Consider the following 19,634-nt stretch of genomic DNA (forward strand, 5'->3'; position numbering starts at 1 on the left):
GGGAGAGTGAGACAGGTAAAGATTGTCAAATCTGTATGTTGGTTCAACCTGATTGTCTCCACACACCAGCTTCAGTGGACACAAAGCAAGTGTGTCCCCATAAACCATGATCACACTATTTCGTTCAAGTAGTGAGAACACTGCCTCATTCTCTTGATATCCTCATAAATGTCCTCATGAAGCCATGAATGTTAACGATAGACTCGAACATGTAGACACTTGCTGAACGTGTTCGTATGTTTTACCCTCAGTCTGCTCTTGTACAGATATTTGGTTCGTCCGGACGAGTCCTTGATCTCCTTGCTGAAGATGAGTGACAGCTCGAACAGAAAGAGGTGCCGGTCCCGCCCCTTCCTGATCAGAGACTTGGGCTCCCACACCAGGAAGGAGTCCTGGAGGAGGAGCTCACCCTGCACCTCCAGACCCTCCTCCAGACCTGAGGGACGTCACAGCAGGTGAGATCATCGCAAATATCAAGAGGTAGGATTTATGTTTTTCAAGCTCTAAGAAGTCCCTGAAGTGTGTTTAAGAAGTACAAATGTCCATAGCAATGAAACAACACAACAAAAGCTTCATAGACTTCCAGCTCCTTCACATTAAAAGCCCCCTCCCCCCAGCTCCTTCACAATAAAAGCGTTACCTTCCAGCATGCTAACATGCATAGCATCGTTGGCTCTCTTCGGCACGCTCAGCATCACGTCCAGGCCTTCTTTGATCTCTCCTTTTCCCTCCTCGCAGCACGCCAACAACTCCTGTAAACACACAACAAACGACTCAACACCACTGGACTTCATCATATTCATAACACTCTTTCTATTCACAAAGACAGCATGTGGGATCATTTCTACATTTGATTCAAATATGAATTATTGTTAATTAATTGTTAATACAGTGGCAGCGTTCTTCCATGGATTGTATTTCTGTATAAAACACATTAAATGCTATTATATACCACTAAGTATTTCTATGCTTTTTATCAGTATTATCAACATTGCAAAGGCAAAAGCATAATAAAAAAACATTTTTAATCCATCAGTGAAAAGAAAAAGTGAAATAAAATAATTAATAAATACATTAACACATACTTATATCATTAAAAAGAGCCATTTGGAGGAAATATTGTAGTTACATATTGATGAGAGTTTATATTTATGTTTACATATAAACACAGTTCACTGGTTTCATGTCATTGTTTCCTTTTCATCTGATTTATTGCTATTTCTGCAGATATTCTGAGTAAATAATTACAAGCTGATTACTCTGAGTATTCCCAACTCATCTCATCTTTTCTGAAAATTTTGATTTTTCACAAAACAATGATTAATACAGAACAAAAATGAAGTGATCTGCACAATGTCTTTGTGTGAAATACATAATAATAGTAAAGATGAAACACCTGAAATGGTGGAAGCTGATCTGAGCGTTGATACTCAAACACTCTTTTATCCTTCGTTGGAGTCGCGTTACCTTGAGCAGCAGCTGGTATTTGGTGATCCTCTGAACCGGTTTGATGAGAGCTGAGGAGATGGAGTTGGTCAGACCGTGTCTCCTCTGGACCTCCTGCAAACAAAACCAACACAAAACGGGTTCAACCAACTGTCTCTCAGCCCTTCAGATCAAAAGCTCCGGTAGATGTCCCGTTTGTGTGCTAATGCAGCAAATATTGCAGTATACTGTAGTTTGCAGTACCGGTCATGGACCTTGTAGTTGTTCTAGATGTGTACTACTATAGTATAGTTTACAGTAGTTGTTGTGGAACTCGTAAATGACTTGTCTGTGTACTAACACAGTAAATATTGCAATGTATTTCATTTGAACTAGAAGTTAAATGTACCAACTGAAGATTTGTTCCTGTTTGTACCAAATTGCTATTTAAGATATGAAAGTTACATATTTGTAAGGAAATCTTCTACAAGAAAACAGTATATTATGTATTATATATATTCAGTAATATATCCTATATATTACTCTCTGTATTGTTATTGTTGATAGAAGATGATAGACAGAAGTTGTCATTGTTGTTTCGATGGTAAACGCAAGTTGTTATTATTGTTGTTTCGATGGTAAACACACGTTTCGATGGTAAACACAAGTTGTTGTTGTTATTGTTGTTGTTTTGATGGTAAACACACATTGTTGTTATTGTTGTTTCAATGGTAAACACAAGTTGTTGTTGTTGTTTCGATGGTAAACACAAGTTGTTGTTGTTATTGTTGTTGTTTTGATGGTAAACACACATTGTTGTTATTGTTGTTTCGATGGTAAACACAAGTTGTTGTTGTTTCGATGGTAAACGCAAGTTGTTGTTGTTTCGATGGTAAACGCAAGTTGTTGTTGTTTCGATGGTAAACGCAAGTTGTTGTTGTTGTTTCGATGGTAAACGCAAGTTGTTGTTTCGATGGTAAATGCAAGTTGTTGTTGTTGTTGTTTCGATGGTAAACGCAAGTTGTTGTTGTTGTTTTGATGCTAAACACACGTTGTTATTATTGTTGTTTCGATGGTAAACGCAAGTTGTTGTTGTTTCGATGGTAAACGCAAGTTGTTGTTATTATTGTTGTTTCGATGGTAAACACACGTTGTTGTTGTTGTTTCGATGGTAAACACAAGTTGTTGTTGTTTCGATGGTAAACACAAGTTGTTGTTGTTGTTTCGATGGTAAACACACGTTGTTGTTATTATTGTTGTTTCGATGGTAAACACACGTTGTTGTTGTTTCGATGGTAAACACACGTTGTTGTTATTGTTGTTGTTTCGATGGTAAACACACGTTGTTATTATTGTTGTTTCGATGGTAAACACCCATTGTTGTTATTATTGTTGTTTCGATGGTAAACACACGTTGTTGTTATTCTTGTTGTTTCCATGGTAAACACACGTTGTTGTTATTATTGTTGTTTCAATGGTAAACACACGTTGTTGTTGTTTCGATGGTAAACACACGTTGTTGTTGTTTTGATGGTAAACACAAGTTGTTGTTGTTGTTTCGATAGTAAACGCACGTTGTTGTTATTATTGTTGTTTCGATGGTAAACACACGTTGTTGTTATTATTGTTGTTTCGATGGTAAACACACGTTGTTGTTATTGTTGTTGTTTCGATGGTAAACACACGTTGTTGTTATTGTTGTTGTTTCGATGGTAAACACACGTTGTTGTTATTATTGTTGTTTCGATGGTAAACACACGTTGTTGTTATTGTTGTTGTTTCGATGGTAAACGCAAGTTGTTGTTGTTTCGATGGTAAACGCAAGTTGTTGTTGTTTCGATGGTAAACACACGTTGTTATTATTGTTGTTTCCATGGTAAACACACGTTGTTGTTATTATTGTTGTTTCGATGGTAAACACACGTTGTTGTTATTGTTGTTGTTTCGATGGTAAACACACGTTGTTATTATTGTTGTTTCCATGGTAAACACACGTTGTTGTTATTGTTGTTTCGATGGTGAACACAAGTTGTAAACAGACCTCAAAGAATCCGGCTCCTTGCTGCTGGATGAGTAAACTGGAGTCTGGTTTGTTTCTGCAGTACATCACGTACATGTGGAACTTATCCGCCTGGAACACACAACATTTACTGAATACTCGTACTATTTACTGAATACTCGTACTATTGATAGTATTTTAATCTGTTGTTTATTTGTTTTTTAAAATACAACAAAGTGGTTACCCAGGTAACAAAACAGTGTCCGACATCCTCGGGAAGCTGTTCGTAGTTTTCCAGCTCCTTCAGGAAAATACTACAAAACACAGAGTACAAATACATATACTGCAGTGGTACTGTAGTACATTGAGCAAAAAATGGTTGTGTAGTACTGGAGAACTTTCAGCAGTACTACAGTAGATTGCAGTGGTGTAGTAAATATCATGTAATGTCCTGTTTGTGTACTCATGCAGTATATTTGGTGGTATATTTTGCAGTAGTACCTGTTGTGGAACTCGTAGATGTCCTGGATGTTTCCGAACACGATGTCATCCTTGTTGCTGAGACCAGGTGGGACGTCCTCTGAGCCGCTCGTCATCTCCCACAGGTACGTCTGCACGAGGAAAAAATTGTACGATGAGGAAAGTACTATGTTGTACTTCAGTACTTGTATGCTACTAGCTGTGGTACTGTGATGTACTGCAGTACTATAAGTGTGTACCTCAATACACTCCTGCAGATCTCTGACGTAGACTCTCTCAGTTTGAAGCAGCTCAGCCATGATGTACCTGAGATACACAAAACCACACGTCATCGCAGCATGTACAGTGGTAACACTTTAATACGTTTGTAGTATACTAGTACTAGTAGTACTCACTCTTTCTTGCGGGCAGAGCGCCTCTTCTCGTCGCTGACCTGGTGACTTGGGTCGGACAGGTTCACCTCGGGGTCTGAGTCCGACAGACTGTTTGGGATCAGCTCCAACTCCAAGTCCTTATTGTCCTGACAGGGACACCGTAGTTTAATAACACAGTTCTACACACTAAATACTACTACTACTACTGCTGCTGTACTTAATGCGCTTTACACACAAAATACTACAGGCACTACTGCTGTACTTACTAGCCTCTAAATACAAAAAAACTTCTGGTACTTTTGCTGTACTCAATAGAGCCGACACACAAAATACCGTAACCTCCTAAATACTACTTAATCCGTGTACTAGTACCTGTGAGCAGCCTCCCAGTGCCGCCTCCAGCAGGTGGCGGTACTGAGTCATCCGGACGGTGAAGTCTCGGTACCGTTTGTCCACCGCGGACACGCAGCGGCGGAGCTCGACCCGGTGGGCGTGTCCTTTAGCCAGCATGCTCTCAGCCAATTGGATGAGGAGGTGAACCTTTTCCTGCGTGTGCTGAGAGGCAGAGAGGACAGGTGAGTATACATATCTATGTATAAATATGTATATATGCGTGTATTTGTACATGTGTTGTCACCTTGGCGGATACACAGAACTCTCGGTGTTGATTCAGCAGTTCTTGCGTCTCGACCACGGTTGACCCCGGCGTCGTGTGCGTTACCAGGTAGTGGTCACCTGACTGCTGCAGCCAATCCAGAGCCTGCAACCGAGAAAACACAGGTTACAATACAACACTCTGCCCAACAAGTACTTTTACTTTTCATCCTTTAAGTACATTTCACTGATAAAACTGTTACTTTAGCAAAACAAATGTTAAATTGAAGACTTACAAATACTCCAAACTAAATAAACTAACTAAGTAATTTAACGTCAGCCGTGTACCTGGTGGGCATGGCTCTGGAACATCAGGTACTGCTGGCACTGATCCAGTCTACGCTTCTTCAGAGTCCAGAAGTGGAGGACTCGGTTCTCCCTCTGGAGGAGCTCACTGAGGATACCTGCACACACACATACACACACCCACATCTGGATCAGTATTAAACAAACCTTTTACTGTTTATAACCAAATCGTGGCATCCCTCAGGGCTCTTCACTGGGTCCTCTGGACTTCTCTAGTTTCACCTTTGACCTGCTGCTCCGGGACCCTGGAGTGACCCGTGACCTCGGTGACCCCCGACACGCTGTGGCCCGAGATGTTTGCCATGGTGACGCTGTTACGGTGGATGTACTTGAGGAAGACTTCAGCGTTCCTTCTCGCCAGAGTGCAGGCCTTAAAGATCAAACACGATTATTCAACTTTTAGTTCGTCACTTTTAAAACACCTCACAAGAATACTAAACACTTTATTATTTGACAACATTTAAAGCAATTAAAGACGATTTTAAAGTCCCGCCCCCTTAGTTACTGTTGCTAGCCCCCCCCCTGTCACCTTCAGGAACGCCTCCTTCTGCTCCATGTGTTTGCTGACGAGCGGCAGGAGGAGCTCCGGCTGCCTCTCTCCTCCTGCACACCAGTCCTCCTCCCGGCGGTACTCCTGCTCCAGACTCTCCAGCACCCCGCACACCTGGAGGGGGCAGACAGACGGGTAGTACAGACAGACAGGTATGCCACAGACAGACAGACGGGTAGATAGACGAGTGATACCTGCTGGGACGTCCTGTAGAAGGCTGCGGAGGCGTTGACCAGTTTGAGTCGGTCCTCGATCCTCAGCATCAGAGTCTGCCAGTGCAGCGCCACCGTCTGGGCACAAGACCTCACTGCATCTGGGTCATAGTGACCTGACCTGAGGGGGGGGGGGGGTTAGCGTAGCTTAGCATAACGACTGGAAGCAAGGGGGAAACCGCTAGCTTAAAACTCCACTGGTTGTGTAGACGTCTATGAGAAAATGACTCTACTACGTTAAAACCTGACTTTCTGTCGCTAAAACACTGGATTTGTCCAGTAAATTAAAAGTAAATATTTATATCCAGCTCGTTAAAATTCACAAAAATACCAACAACAGCTCAACTTACAAAATATGGTGTCAGCGACGTCAGACTAAACGACAAAAATCAGTTTTATTGTGCGGCGTAATCTCATTTTAAACTGCAGGAACACGACTCAATCTAAAAACACAGATGATATAGTAAATACTCTCCATGTATGTGGATATAAATCCAGCTTGTGATGCTAATGCTAATGCATGATGTAAACCGTGACTCACCTGACCAGCAGCTCGGCTCTCTGCTGCAGAGCCAGAGCCACCTGGTGGGTCCTCTGCAGGGAGTCAGCGTGGAGCAGAGCCTGCAGAGACAATCCACTCTTTACCTATTACAGTGTTTTGTTCCCAAAAAGACAATATCATACATAATGAAAGCTCATATTTCTGTTGACATGCAGCCATGCTTTCAGTCAGTGTCTCCTCCTTGTTGTCACATGACTGTTGGTCTCAGATGAATCAATCATGACTTCATAGTTTCTCTGAGGAGCTCACAGCTTAATGTTTTTACACACTCTGGTTAAAGTGAACGCTTTATTAGAGGAGACATTTGTAATGAGATAATGTTGTCGATAAAATATCAACATTTTAAAGCTTTGTTTTCGCTGCTTTTTCTGATGGAAGCGTTCGTCACACATGATGTGTTCGAGAACTGTCGGAAAGATGAAAAGCTGGCGATAATGAGGGTTTCTACAGCTTCTGGCTGAGTTAAAGGGTGCAGCTTTGGCGACTGTTTGAAGAATGTCGGCGTTTGTGTGCAGTTACCTCGATGGCCTGCTGGAGGCGCTCGTGTTCCCTCTGCAGCTGCTCAGCTTCAGACAGACAGCTGGAGTTCAACATGCAAGACGACAGCATCACCTCCCCCTCTGAGATCCAGCCCAGCACCTGAGACACACACACAGGTGGAGGTCGATCTGCAGGTGTGTGTGTGTGTTACCTGCTTCACCTGGCTCTGTGTGTGTGTGTGTTACCTGCTTCACCTAGCTCTGTGTGTGTGTGTGTGTGTGTGTGTGTGTGTGTGTGCGTGTTACCTGCTTCACCTAGCTCTGTGTGTGTGTGTGTGTGTGTGTGCGTGTTACCTGCTTCACCTGGCTCTGTGTGTGTGTGTGTGTGTGTGTGTGTGTGTGTGTGTGTGTGTGCGTGTTACCTGCTTCACCTGGCTCTGTGTGTGTGTGTGTGTGTGTGTGTGTGTGTGTTACCTGCTTCACCTGGCTCTGTGTGTGTGTGTGTGTGTGTGTGTGTTACCTGCTTCACCTGGCTCTGTGTGTGTGTGTGTGTGTGTGTGTGTGTGTTACCTGCTTCACCTGGCTCTGTGTGTGTGTGTGTTACCTGCTTCACCTGGCTCTGTGTGTGTGTGTGTGTGTGTGTGTGTGTGTGTGTGTGTTACCTGCTTCACCTGGCTCTGTGTGTGTGTGTGTGTGTGTGTGTTACCTGCTTCACCTGGCTCTGTGTGTGTGTGTGTGTGTGTGCGTGTTACCTGCTTCACCTAGCTCTGTGTGTGTGTGTGTGTGTGTGCGTGTTACCTGCTTCACCTAGCTCTGTGTGTGTGTGTGTTACCTGCTTCACCTGGCTCTGTGTGTGTGTGTGTGTGTGTGTTACCTGCTTCACCTGGCTCTGTGTGTGTGTGTGTGTGTGTGTGTGTGTGTGTTACCTGCTTCACCTGGCTCTGTGTGTGTGTGTGTGTGTGTGTTACCTGCTTCACCTAGCTCTGTGTGTGTGTGTGTGTGTGTGTGTGTGTTACCTGCTTCACCTGGCTCTGTGTGTGTGTGTGTGTGTTACCTGCTTCACCTGGCTCTGTGTGTGCGTGTGTGTGTGTGCGTGTTACCTGCTTCACCTGGCTCTGTGTGTGCGTGTGTGTGTGTGCGTGTTACCTGCTTCACCTGGCTCTGTGTGTGCGTGTGTGTGTGTGCGTGTTACCTGCTTCACCTGGCTCTGTGTGTGTGTGTGTGTGTGTGTTACCTGCTTCACCTGGCTCTGTGTGTGTGTGTGTGTGTTACCTGCTTCACCTGGCTCTGCAGGTGTCTCAGCTGCAGGTTCTGCTCCAGGTGTGTGTGTGTGTGATCCGCAATCTGCTGCAGCTCCTTCTGTTTGTCCTGCAGGAGGCGCTGCAGCTCCTCCACCTGAGCGGAGAGACTCCCCTCCGCCTCCGCCAGCTCGATACCTGACACACACACACATGCATGAGCTTCAGAGTGAGGACATTTTGGCTGGTAAGGTCCTCACAAGTACAGTAATAAAACTGTGTACGTGTGTTTGCATGCATGGATGTGTGTGTGTGTGTGTGTGCAAATCCAATACCCTGGTTTCCATGGGGACCAGCTGTGTGCTTCAGAGAGCAGTTTCCATGGCAACCCCATCCCCCCTTTTCCCCCCTCTCCCCCTTCAGTGTGTTACTGAACCTGGATGTGATTGTGAACTGATGTTTGAGTCCTTCAAAGACCTAGAACCCCCTCAAGAAGAACCCTCTGAAGCACCTCAAGGACCACATGACCCCCTTTAAAGAATCCCTCCGACTCTAGAACCGCCTCAAGGACCACGAGCGTATGGACACCCTAAAAACACCTTTCAAAGGAGGCACAAGAAACCCCCCAAAGACCCCCAGAGTCCACAAAAATAGCTACTCACGAAACATGACCTAGTTACCAGTGGAAGACGATCAAGGGTCTCTGGGACCTCCTCAAGGACCACTGGAGACCTCTAACAACAATATTGCCCCGTTAAGGAGCACTAAAACCACCCAAGAACCTCTGGAACCCACGAAAAGTCTCCTGAAAATCCCTCAATGTTTTCCTTTGCGGGAATCCCCCCATACGGGACATACAGAACCCCCTCAAGAACCTCTGAACACCTCCAGGGAGCAAATAACTTTCGGACCCCTGAAGCTTCCTCAAGGACCAGTGGAACTCCCTAAAGGACCTCTAGAACACCCTCAATAATTCTCAGAGGGAGCACTAGAAACCACTTAACGACCCCTGGAACCCATAAAAAGATGACTAGATCGCTGGAACCCTGTCAGTGACTGATAGAATTCCCGCCAAGGACCATTTGGGCCCTCCTAGGGACTTCTATGACTCCCTCATTGACCACTGGAGCACTGTCAAGAGTCTACAAAGGTCTATTGAAAGCCTGTCAGAACCATTGAATCCCTCCAAGTGACTATTCCTCAAGAACCTCTGGAACCCCTTAAAGGACTCACATCCTGAAGAACCACAGCTGTATCAGGCATCATTAGAACCCCTTTCAGGAGCACTAGAAACCACTCAAGAACCTCTGGAACCACTTCTGGAAGCCCCTCAAGGACCAGATCCTTTCTTGATCGTGTCTTGTGGTGTACCCCAAGGCTCAATACTGGATCCCTTTCTTTTGTCCATCCATATTAGCTGCCGTTAAGTTCTTTCATTCAAAAACATGGCGGATGTGTCCGTGGATGTGCTGCTGCACTAACAGGGGGGGGGGTCTTACCTGAGGCCTGAACCTCGGTGATGTACTGCTGGAGATCGTGGCCTTGCTGGATGACCTCATAGATCATGTTGTTCATAGCCAGCCTCCGTTCCATGTGCCTGCAGATCAATAAATCAGATGCAGATCAATGCCTGACATGCTTTTATTTTGGCGAGTCAGGAGGACGTCGTCACGCTGGCTCATCTACCTGTGGATGCGCTGCTGCGCTAGCGTTAGCACCTCCGGGCTAGCCTCCACCAGCCGCGACTGGCCCAACGTTAGCTTGTCCTGGTTGGCGTCGGCTAGCCGTGACGACGCTAGCTTCTCCGCGGAGAAGTCCTGGGTCTGTTTCTGGAGGTCTTGCTTCCAGGCGTCCATTTCCCCTGTTACCTAGTAACACACACTAAAGGTGGGCGACCTAGACCCGGTGGTGGGAGGTGACAACATATTGATTATTAACAACCGGTGTTACCTCCAGAGTGCACTGCTGCAGGATGCGGAGCTGCAGGTAGACGTCCAGTCGGATCTTCCTCTGGTGGAAAAGTTCCTCCAGCTGAACGTGAGACTCCTCCAGCTGCTGAAGCACTGTCTCCACCTGTGCCACCGAGCTGCCCTGAGGCCTGAAACAAACACACCTCAAATGGTGAAAGACAACCAGAGAATAAACCCAATCACATAGACTTTGTGAACTAGAAAACAAACGCACCCACGCAGGCTTTATGAAGTGGAAAACAAACGCACCCATACACTTCACACAAACTAGAAAACAAGCGCTCCCAAACTACAAGAAAACACACCCACACACACACTACAAAATATAAGCACCAACACACTGTACATGAAGTAGAAAACAAACATACCCACACACTCAAACGACAAAATAAAAGCACCCCCACTGAATACACTCATCACGTGGGCCACAGAGCCCCCTAGAGGCCTAAAACAAACACACCTACAGTAGTTAGACCAGCTCCACTCTGAGCTGCCCCGACGGGTGAATCAAACGCACCCACACACTCTGTGTGTACCTGAGTTGCAGGATGAGGTCTTCTCCTTCCCGGATGACACTCATCGCTGCTTCCTGTAGGTCAGGGTTAGATTAGGGGTTAGTGTGAGGAGTCAGAGGTCGGTGTTAGGTTGTTACGACATGGGTCAGAGGTCAGGTGACCCTCACCTGTGTGTTGGCCTGCTGCTGCTGCTGCTGACTCATCAGAGCCTGAAGAGACTCAACGGTGTCGGGACAAACACAGAGATCAGACGACAGCTGCTTCTGGAGGCCCTCCATCCACACCGAGAGCTGGGGAGGAGGAGAGGAGGAGGAGGGGGAGGAGGAGGGGAGAGAGGGGGGGAGAGGAGGAGGAGGAGGGGGAGGAGGAAGAAGAGGAGATACTGTCAGATATCGAAACAGATCCTGAACTTCTTTTTGACAAATTCTACTTTATAATTCCAGATTGTTGAGGAGGAAAGGAAGTAGGATGGTGAAATGAGGAAAGGAGGTAGTGGGCAGGAGGAGGAGGTGGGAGGAGACAAGGAAAGAAAGATATATACATGTTTTTATATATATATACTTGAGTGAATTACCTCCTTGGTGTGTGTGTAGAAAGACACAGCGAGGTCCAGCAGCAGCTTCCTCTGTTCAACTCTCTGGATGAACGCCTGCACACACAGACACACACATTATGCAAACACTTCCTGCAGCTGCCTTTCACAATAAAAGCCTTTGCTTTTTTCTTTCACCTGCATGCGGAGCTCCAGGTCTCTGGCTGCCTGGTAGATCTCCTCCTCCTCACACTCTCCAGACTGAGCCAGCTGATCGGCTGCTTCCAGAAGCTTCTCTGCATTAGTGTAAGTGTTCTGACACACACACACACAGATATTGATTTATTCATTTTATTTGTATGACCATGTGGGGGCTAAGTGTGGTTTAGTTAATCCAGGTCGAAGTGATGTTTACCTGTGCGACCTGCTGGAAGTCGTCGTGGCGTTTCTGCAGCGCTCTCGCTCGGTGCAGAGACTTCCCCACGCCGCTGTGTTTGTTCAGGAAAACCTCACCGTGCTGCTCAACCCAGTCCAACACCTAGGAGACAGACAGGTGGAGAGAGAGACAGACAGGTGGAGAGAGAGACAGACAGGTGGAGAGAGAGACAGACAGGTGGGAGGGGGGATGACAGGTGATTTTGCGGGACAGATTCTGAAAAGTAAATCTGGGTTTGGATCCTGACTGGATCTGGATTGTACCTGTCTGACATCCTGTTGAAACACACACAACTGCAGGCGCTGGTGGAGGCGGAGCTTACGATGCTGCCACGCCCCCTCCACCTCATGGTGACCCTGCAAAAAATAAAAAACTTCACGTCACTCCACCTGTCTGTCTGTTGGTCACATGTGAGACGTGTTACCGTGACCCATACCTGCATGACCTGGTGCAGAACTCCCATGATGCCGTGCGTGGCATTGGTGAAGTCCGGTTTGGTCGCGGCGTTGTCGGACTCGGTCGCTGGGCAACGCTGGAGAACATCCATTAAGGCTTTACCGCTCTCACTGACCTGCAGACAGACAGAGAGAGAGACAGGTGTTCAGACTCTCAGATAGATAGATGTCTGGACAGACAGACAGGTATGTGGACACACAACAGGTGTTGAGAGAGACATGTATGCAGACAGACAGGTATGTGGACAGACAGACAGGTACCTGTGTGTAGTGAGCAGAAATCTCCTCGTTCACTTCCTGGTGTTTCTTCGTCGCAGCGTCCAGCTCTGCTGTCGCTGACGGAAATGGCCCTTCAGAGCACACCTGAACCCAGCTCTCCACTCTGAGCAGGAACTAGACAGACGGGTAGAGAGGCAGATGGGTAGAGATGCAGACGGTTAGAGATGCAGACGGGTAGAGAGGCAGACGGGTAGAGAGGCAGACGGTTAGAGAGGCAGACGGGTAGAGATGCAGACGGGTAGAGAGGCAGACGGGTAGAGAGGCAGACGGTTAGAGAGGCAGACGGTTAGAGAGGCAGACGGGTAGAGATGCAGACGGGTAGAGAGGCAGACGGGTAGAGAGGCAGACGGGTAGAGAGGCAGACGGTTAGAGAGGCAGACGGTTAGAGAGGCAGACGGTTAGAGAGGCAGACGGGTAGAGATGCAGACGGGTAGAGAGGCAGACGGGTAGAGATGCAGATGGGTAGAGAGGCAGACGGGTAGAGATGCAGACGGGTAGAGATGCAGACGGTTAGAGATGCAGACGGTTAGAGAGGCAGACGGGTAGAGAGGCAGACGGGTAGAGATGCAGACGGTTAGAGATGCAGACGGTTAGAGAGGCAGACGGTTAGAGAGGCAGACGGGTAGAGATGCAGACGGGTAGAGAGGCAGATGGGTAGAGATGCAGATGGGTAGAGATGCAGACGGTTAGAGATGCAGACGGTTAGAGAGGCAGACGGGTAGAGAGGCAGACGGTTAGAGATGCACACGGGTAGAGAGGCAGACGGGTAGAGATGCAGACGGGTAGAGAGGCAGACGGGTAGAGATGCAGACGGGTAGAGATGCAGACGGTTAGAGAGGCAGACGGTTAGAGATGCAGACGGTTAGAGATGCAGACGGTTAGAGAGGCAGACGGGTAGAGATGCAGACGGTTAGAGAGGCAGACGGTTAGAGAGGCAGACGGGTAGAGAGGCAGACGGTTAGAGAGGCAGACGGGTAGAGAGGCAGACGGGTAGAGAGGCAGACGGGTAGAGAGGCAGACAGGTGAAATAGCAGTCAGGTAGACAGGTGAGTGGAGACACTCAGGCAGGTCGTGGGATGACAGACAGGTATAAAGATTGGAGGTGAGACGTGGACGCGTAGACAGATAAACTGGCAGTGATACAGGTATACAGGTGTGTCATCACCTGCTCCGCCCCCTGGTGGAAGCTGGTTGCCATGGCGAGAGTGATGCTGCGCTCCTCCAGCGCCGTCGTCAGCGTCTTCCAGTCGTCCTGTAACCGTGACGACACAGCGGTGATCCGCCCCCCCCCGTAGTGACCGGCCTCCGCCAACCGGGCCGCGACCGTCACCACGCTGTCCACGTTCACACTGCCGTTCTGTACAGTCACCACGGGGTTAATGTAGACAGACAGTCAGAGAGAGAGACAGAGAGGAACAGACAGAGACACAGACAGACAGACAGACAGACAGACAGATGCTCACCATGCAGTTGGCAGTGAAGTGCTGGTGTTGGTTCTGGAGGTCGAGGGCGTGCTGGTTGTTCTGACCGACCTCAGCCAGAGTCTGAACGAACAAGTCTTTACTGTGAGCGATCCACTCCGACATCTGGGACAGGAAGAGTACTTTAGTTAGTAATACTCGAGGTAATAGTAGTAGTACTAGAGTCATCAGTAGTACTACTAGAGTCATCAGTAGTAATACTAGAGTCATCAGTAGTAATACTAGAGTTATCAGTAGTACTACTAGAGTCATCAGTAGTAATACTAGAGTCATCAGTAGTAATACTAGAGTCATCAGTAGTAATACTAGAGTCATCAGTAGTAATACTAGAGTTATCAGTAGTAATACTAGAGTCATCAGTAGTAATACTAGAGTCATCAGTAGTAATACTAGAGTCATCAGTAGTAATACTAGAGTCATCAGTAGTAATACTAGAGTTATCAGTAGTAATACTAGAGTCATCAGTAGTAATACTAGAGTTATCAGTAGTAATACTAGAGTCATCAGTAGTAATACTAGAGTCATCAGTAGTAATACTAGAGTCATCAGTAGTAATACTAGAGTCATCAGTAGTAATACTAGTCATCAGTAGTAATACTAGAGTCATCAGTAGTAATACTAGAGTTATCAGTAGTAATACTAGAGTCATCAGTAGTAATACTAGAGTTATCAGTAGTAATACTAGAGTCATCAGTAGTAATACTAGTCATCAGTAGTAATACTAGAGTCATCAGTAGTAATACTAGAGTCATCAGTAGTAGTACTAGAGTCATCAGTAGTACTACTAGAGTCATCAGTAGTAATACTAGTCATCAGTAGTAATACTAGAGTCATCAGTAGTAATACTAGAGTCATCAGTAGTAATACTAGAGTCATCAGTAGTAATACTAGCAGTAATACATGAGCAAATCCACTCATTCTACATATTTTCATCTCACATATTCAGTTCGTTCCAGACTCACTGACTGACTCCCGGTGAACCCTGATCATTGAACCTCACCTTGGTGGCGTCCTGCTCAAACAGGTGCAGCTGCAGCACCTGGTCCAGGTGCAGCTTCCTGTCGCTCCAGCATTGCAGCAGGTGACCGCGAGCCGCCTGCAACCGGTCCAGGAGAGACGAAACCTTCGGCGCGACGCTCTGGAAGTCCGCCCCGCCCGACAGCCAGCTGCCGTGACTACCGCCGCCGCCTTCGGTGGAGGTGTCACCGTGGGAGGGGCCAAGGCGCATGCGCTGGAGCAAGCTCCGCCCCTCTCGCTCGAGGGAGTCGACCGGTGCCGTTGCGATGGTGTTACGGAGCCGACCGTGTTCCTCCAGAAGTCTGGAGATGGAAAGTTGTTATTTTTCCGGAAACCAAAATATCTTTATGTCAAACAATTGTCCATATAAGTTATAACACTAATCAATAACTCACTTGCGGGCCTCGTCGACGTCCTGTGGCTCCGGTATGCGGGTCAGCCCGGCCTCCAGCTGCTCCAGCTGGGCCAGCAGCTGCGTGGCGGCTCCGGTGAACTCCTCCAGACCCAGACGCAGCTCGGTCCACTCCACGTGGTCGTACTCCAACGAACCACCGAGGTCAGAGGTCAGCTGCGAGGGGTCGACGAGCCGGGACAGACCCTCCACCGACACCAAGCTGGTCTGAAGACGGGTTTGAGCAGTTAGCAGCAGTACTTTAGTTAGCAGCAGTACTTTAGTTAGTAGCAGCAGTACTTTACTTAGCAGCAGCAGTACTTTAGTTAGCAGCAGTACTTTAGTTAGCAGCAGCAGTGCTTTAGTTAGCAGCAGTACTTTAGTTAGCAGCAGTACTTTAGTTAGCAGCAGCAGTACTTTAGTTAGCAGCAGCAGTACTTTAGTTAGCAGCAGTACTTTAGTTAGCAGCAGCAGTACTTTAGTTAGCAGCAGCAGTACTTTAATTAGTAGCAGTACTTTAGTTAGCAGCAGTACTTTAGTTAGCAGCAGCAGTACTTTAGTTAGTAGCAGCAGTACTTTAGTTAGCAGCAGCAGTACTTTAGTTAGTAGCAGTACTTTAGTTAGTAGCAGTACTTTAGTTAGCAGCAGTACTTTAGTTAGCAGCAGTACTTTAGTTAGCAGCAGCAGTACTTTAGTTAGTAGCAGTACTTTAGTTAGCAGCAGTACTTTAGTTAGCAGCAGTACTTTAGTTAGCAGCAGCAGTACTTTAGTTAGCAGCAGTACTTTAGTTAGTAGCAGCAGTACTTTAGTTAGCAGCAGCAGTACTTTAATTAGTAGCAGTACTTTAGTTAGTAGCAGTACTTTAGTTAGCAGCAGTACTTTAGTTAGCAGCAGTACTTTAGTTAGCAGCAGCAGTACTTTAGTTAGTAGCAGTACTTTAGTTAGCAGCAGTACTTTAGTTAGCAGCAGCAGTACTTTAGTTAGTAGCAGCAGTACTTTAGTTAGCAGCAGCAGTACTTTAATTAGTAGCAGTACTTTAGTTAGCAGCAGTACTTTAGTTAGCAGCAGTACTTTAGTTAGCAGCAGCAGTACTTTAGTTAGTAGCAGCAGTACTTCAGTTAGCAGCAGTACTTTAGTTAGCAGCAGCAGTACTTTAGTTAGCAGCAGCAGTACTTTAGTTAGTAGCAGCAGTACTTTAGTTAGTAGCAGCAGTACTTTAGTTAGTAGCAGCAGTACTTTAGTTAGTAGCAGCAGTACTTTAGTTAGCAGCAGCAGTACTTTAGTTAGTAGCAGCAGTACTTTAGTTAGCAGCAGTACTTTAGTTAGCAGCAGCAGTACTTTAGTTAGTAGCAGCAGTACTTTAGTTAGCAGCAGCAGTACTTTAATTAGTAGCAGTACTTTAGTTAGCAGCAGTACTTTAGTTAGCAGCAGCAGTACTTTAGTTAGTAGCAGGAGTACTTCAGTTAGCAGCAGTACTTTAGTTAGCAGCAGTACTTTAGTTAGCAGCAGCAGTACTTTAGTTAGTAGCAGCAGTACTTTAGTTAGTAGCAGCAGTACTTTAGTTAGTAGCAGCAGTACTTTAGTTAGCAGCAGCAGTACTTTAGTTAGTAGCAGCAGTACTTTAGTTAGCAGCAGTACTTTAGTTAGCAGCAGCAGTACTTTAGTTAGTAGCAGCAGTACTTCAGTTAGCAGCAGTAGTACTTTAGTTAGTAGCAGCAGTACTTTAGTTGGCAGCAGCAGTACTTTAGTTGGCAGCAGCTGTACTTTAGTTAGCAGCAGTACTTTAGTTAGTAGCAGCAGTACTTTAGTTAGCAGCAGTACTTTAGTTAGTAGCAGCAGTACTTTAGTTAGCAGCAGTACTTTAGTTAGCAGCAGCAGTACTTTAGTTAGCAGCAGCAGTACTTTAGTTAGTAGCAGCAGTACTTCAGTTAGCAGCAGTACTTTAGTTAGCAGCAGTACTTTAGTTAGCAGCAGCAGTACTTTAGTTAGTAGCAGCAGTACTTTAGTTGGCAGCAGCAGTACTTTAGTTGGCAGCAGCTGTACTTTAGTTAGCAGCAGTACTTTAGTTAGTAGCAGCAGTACTTTAGTTAGCAGCAGTACTTTAGTTAGTAGCAGTAGTACTTTAGTTAGCAGCAGTACTTTAGTTAGCAGCAGCAGTACTTTAGTTAGTAGCAGCAGTACTTTACTTAGCAGCAGCAGTACTTTAGTTCGCAGCAGTACTTTAGTTAGCAGCAGCAGTACTTTAGTTAGCAGCAGTACTTTAGTTAGTAACAGTAGTACTTTACTTAGCAGCAGCAGTACTTTAGTTAGTAACAGTAGTACTTTACTTAGCAGCAGCAGTACTTTAGTTAGTAGCAGCAGTACTTTACTTAGCAGCAGCAGTACTTTAGTTCGCAGCAGTACTTTAGTTAGCAGCAGCAGTACTTTAGTTGGCAGCAGTACTTTAGTTAGTAGCAGCAGTACTTTAGTTAGCAGCAGTACTTTAGTTAGCAGCAGCAGTACTTTAGTTAGCAGCAGTACTTTAGTTAGCAGCAGCAGTACTTTAGTTAGTAGCAGCAGTACTTTACTTAGCAGCAGCAGTACTTTAGTTAGTAACAGTAGCACACATATGTAACTCAGCAGTATTAGTGCAGCAGTAAGCAGTAGTATTACTGTAGTTATCAGTGTTACTACTTTAGTTGTCACTAGTACCTCGAAGGTGAGCTTGGCGCTGCCCAGGTTGGTCTTGTGTTTCTGCCAGAACGTGTCCGGTTTGATGAGCAGCGCTGTGTGGATGTTGGAGGAAAACGACTCCTGCAGCATCCGTAGAACCGGCTTCACGCTGTCCCACTTACTGCCGCGCATGTCCACCACCACCGTGAAGCCACGAGCACGCACGTCCTCACTGACAGACAGACAGGCAGGTAGACAGGCAGGGGGTTGAGAGCGAGACAGGACAAGCAAAGAGACAGGTGGAGAGGTTCATCAGGTGGACAGTTACCTGGGTATGGTCGCCAGGTAGGTGACCAATCGGCTGAGGTCTTCGTGTTTTATTCTATCGTGATTGGTCCTGGCAGGGAAGGTCAGTATTGGTCCGCCACGTTTGTCCCGCCCACCTAGAAGAACACAGTAAACCGGGTCGCATCGGGACCAAACCGGGGTTAAAATCTGCAGGTGTGTGTGTGTTGCTTTTACCCGAAACGAAGGCCACTTTCTCTCTGAGCACCGTCAGGACGTCGACCGCTCGGACACACTCTGCTTTACCAGAACCTGGAGAGGTAGAATTTACTGATTGACTTTATTTATTAGTTTATCGTATCGACTGTCCCACTGATCTTTCTGTTGTTGTTGTTGTTGTTATTGCCTCACTTTTGCAGCTTTTGTCTGTCAAAGCACTTTGTAAACTCTGTTTTTAAAGGTGCTATCAATAAAGTTATTGTTATTACATTGTGTTATCGTTTTTTAAAGCAAAATTGCCAAACTTACGCAGACGTAGCGTCTACGTTTTTGAAGGATTTTCTTCTTTTCATAGTTTTGTGTGAAAGTAAACTGAATAATTAATTTGGTTGCATCGTCTTCAAGCGATTAATCCAGAAATACCTTCTCAGATTCACACATTCAGCACCATAGACCATAACTTCTCTTTGTTCACTTCCTGGTTTTAGTATTGCTCATCACTTGCTGGCAAAGACATATTTCATGCCATAAAGTTAGAAAATGTAATATTTAGATAGAGCCCAGCAAACTACAGCAAACTACTTCCACCCGTCCACCAACATGAGCAACCAGGCTGATCGACGCTTCAATTAAGAAGCTCCTGCAGCTCTGTGTGTGTGTGTGTGTGTGTGTGTGTGTGTGTGTGTGTGTGTGTGTGTGTGTGTGTGTGTGTGTGTGTGTGTGTGTGTGTGTGTGTGTGTGTGTGTGTGTGTGTGTGTGTGTGTGTGTGTGTGTGTGTGTGTGTGTGTGTGTGTGTGTGTGTGTGTGTGTGTGTGTGTGTGTGTTTGTGTGTGTTGCAGACAGGCCTCAGATCATCCTGCACAGCGGGAGGAAGCAAATCCAACACAGACACACACACTGAGGGCATTGAACGTCTCACATGAGTAGCATTCCCCTCAGAGAGAGAGAACCTACAACAGGAAGCAGAACGCTCACAGTTGTTCAACCTAAACGACCTCCTAGCAGTGTCCTCGTCCTCCTTCATGAATGTCCTTCAGTCCTCCCTCCGGACCGCTCCGTCTCCTCAAAAAACCCAAAGCCGACAGTTGAGACCCAGACTGACTGATGGATGATCAAATGTTTA

The 19,634-nt window shown here is 46.2% G+C and overlaps 1 protein-coding gene across 1 annotated transcript in view; it reads right to left on the bottom strand.

Moving 5' to 3' along the window:
- Positions 1 to 19,634, bottom strand: part of LOC306797128 (kalirin-like) — a gene marked incomplete at its 5' end in the record, with an annotated part of 38,521 nt that overhangs the window by 15,569 nt on the left and 3,318 nt on the right. Inside the window, 35 exons of the mRNA XM_079296322.1 lie at positions 246 to 436; positions 641 to 752; positions 1,468 to 1,560; positions 3,467 to 3,556; positions 3,669 to 3,738; positions 3,926 to 4,035; positions 4,144 to 4,210; positions 4,300 to 4,424; positions 4,651 to 4,833; positions 4,916 to 5,038; positions 5,221 to 5,336; positions 5,461 to 5,608; positions 5,768 to 5,902; positions 5,983 to 6,121; positions 6,542 to 6,621; positions 7,082 to 7,201; positions 8,314 to 8,477; positions 9,779 to 9,876; positions 9,966 to 10,147; positions 10,230 to 10,377; positions 10,786 to 10,838; positions 10,932 to 11,054; positions 11,339 to 11,413; positions 11,495 to 11,611; positions 11,712 to 11,834; positions 11,996 to 12,088; positions 12,169 to 12,303; positions 12,449 to 12,580; positions 13,632 to 13,823; positions 13,930 to 14,052; positions 14,948 to 15,266; positions 15,360 to 15,583; positions 18,047 to 18,239; positions 18,336 to 18,450; positions 18,530 to 18,604. Of these exons, the coding sequence (XP_079152448.1) occupies positions 246 to 436; positions 641 to 752; positions 1,468 to 1,560; positions 3,467 to 3,556; positions 3,669 to 3,738; positions 3,926 to 4,035; positions 4,144 to 4,210; positions 4,300 to 4,424; positions 4,651 to 4,833; positions 4,916 to 5,038; positions 5,221 to 5,336; positions 5,461 to 5,608; positions 5,768 to 5,902; positions 5,983 to 6,121; positions 6,542 to 6,621; positions 7,082 to 7,201; positions 8,314 to 8,477; positions 9,779 to 9,876; positions 9,966 to 10,147; positions 10,230 to 10,377; positions 10,786 to 10,838; positions 10,932 to 11,054; positions 11,339 to 11,413; positions 11,495 to 11,611; positions 11,712 to 11,834; positions 11,996 to 12,088; positions 12,169 to 12,303; positions 12,449 to 12,580; positions 13,632 to 13,823; positions 13,930 to 14,052; positions 14,948 to 15,266; positions 15,360 to 15,583; positions 18,047 to 18,239; positions 18,336 to 18,450; positions 18,530 to 18,604 (4,586 nt within the window). The remainder of the gene's footprint in view (positions 1 to 245; positions 437 to 640; positions 753 to 1,467; positions 1,561 to 3,466; positions 3,557 to 3,668; positions 3,739 to 3,925; positions 4,036 to 4,143; positions 4,211 to 4,299; positions 4,425 to 4,650; positions 4,834 to 4,915; positions 5,039 to 5,220; positions 5,337 to 5,460; positions 5,609 to 5,767; positions 5,903 to 5,982; positions 6,122 to 6,541; positions 6,622 to 7,081; positions 7,202 to 8,313; positions 8,478 to 9,778; positions 9,877 to 9,965; positions 10,148 to 10,229; positions 10,378 to 10,785; positions 10,839 to 10,931; positions 11,055 to 11,338; positions 11,414 to 11,494; positions 11,612 to 11,711; positions 11,835 to 11,995; positions 12,089 to 12,168; positions 12,304 to 12,448; positions 12,581 to 13,631; positions 13,824 to 13,929; positions 14,053 to 14,947; positions 15,267 to 15,359; positions 15,584 to 18,046; positions 18,240 to 18,335; positions 18,451 to 18,529; positions 18,605 to 19,634) is intronic.

Source organism: Melanostigma gelatinosum (assembly GCF_949748355.1).
Source record: "Melanostigma gelatinosum genome assembly, chromosome: 24".
NCBI lineage: Eukaryota > Metazoa > Chordata > Actinopteri > Perciformes > Zoarcidae > Melanostigma > Melanostigma gelatinosum.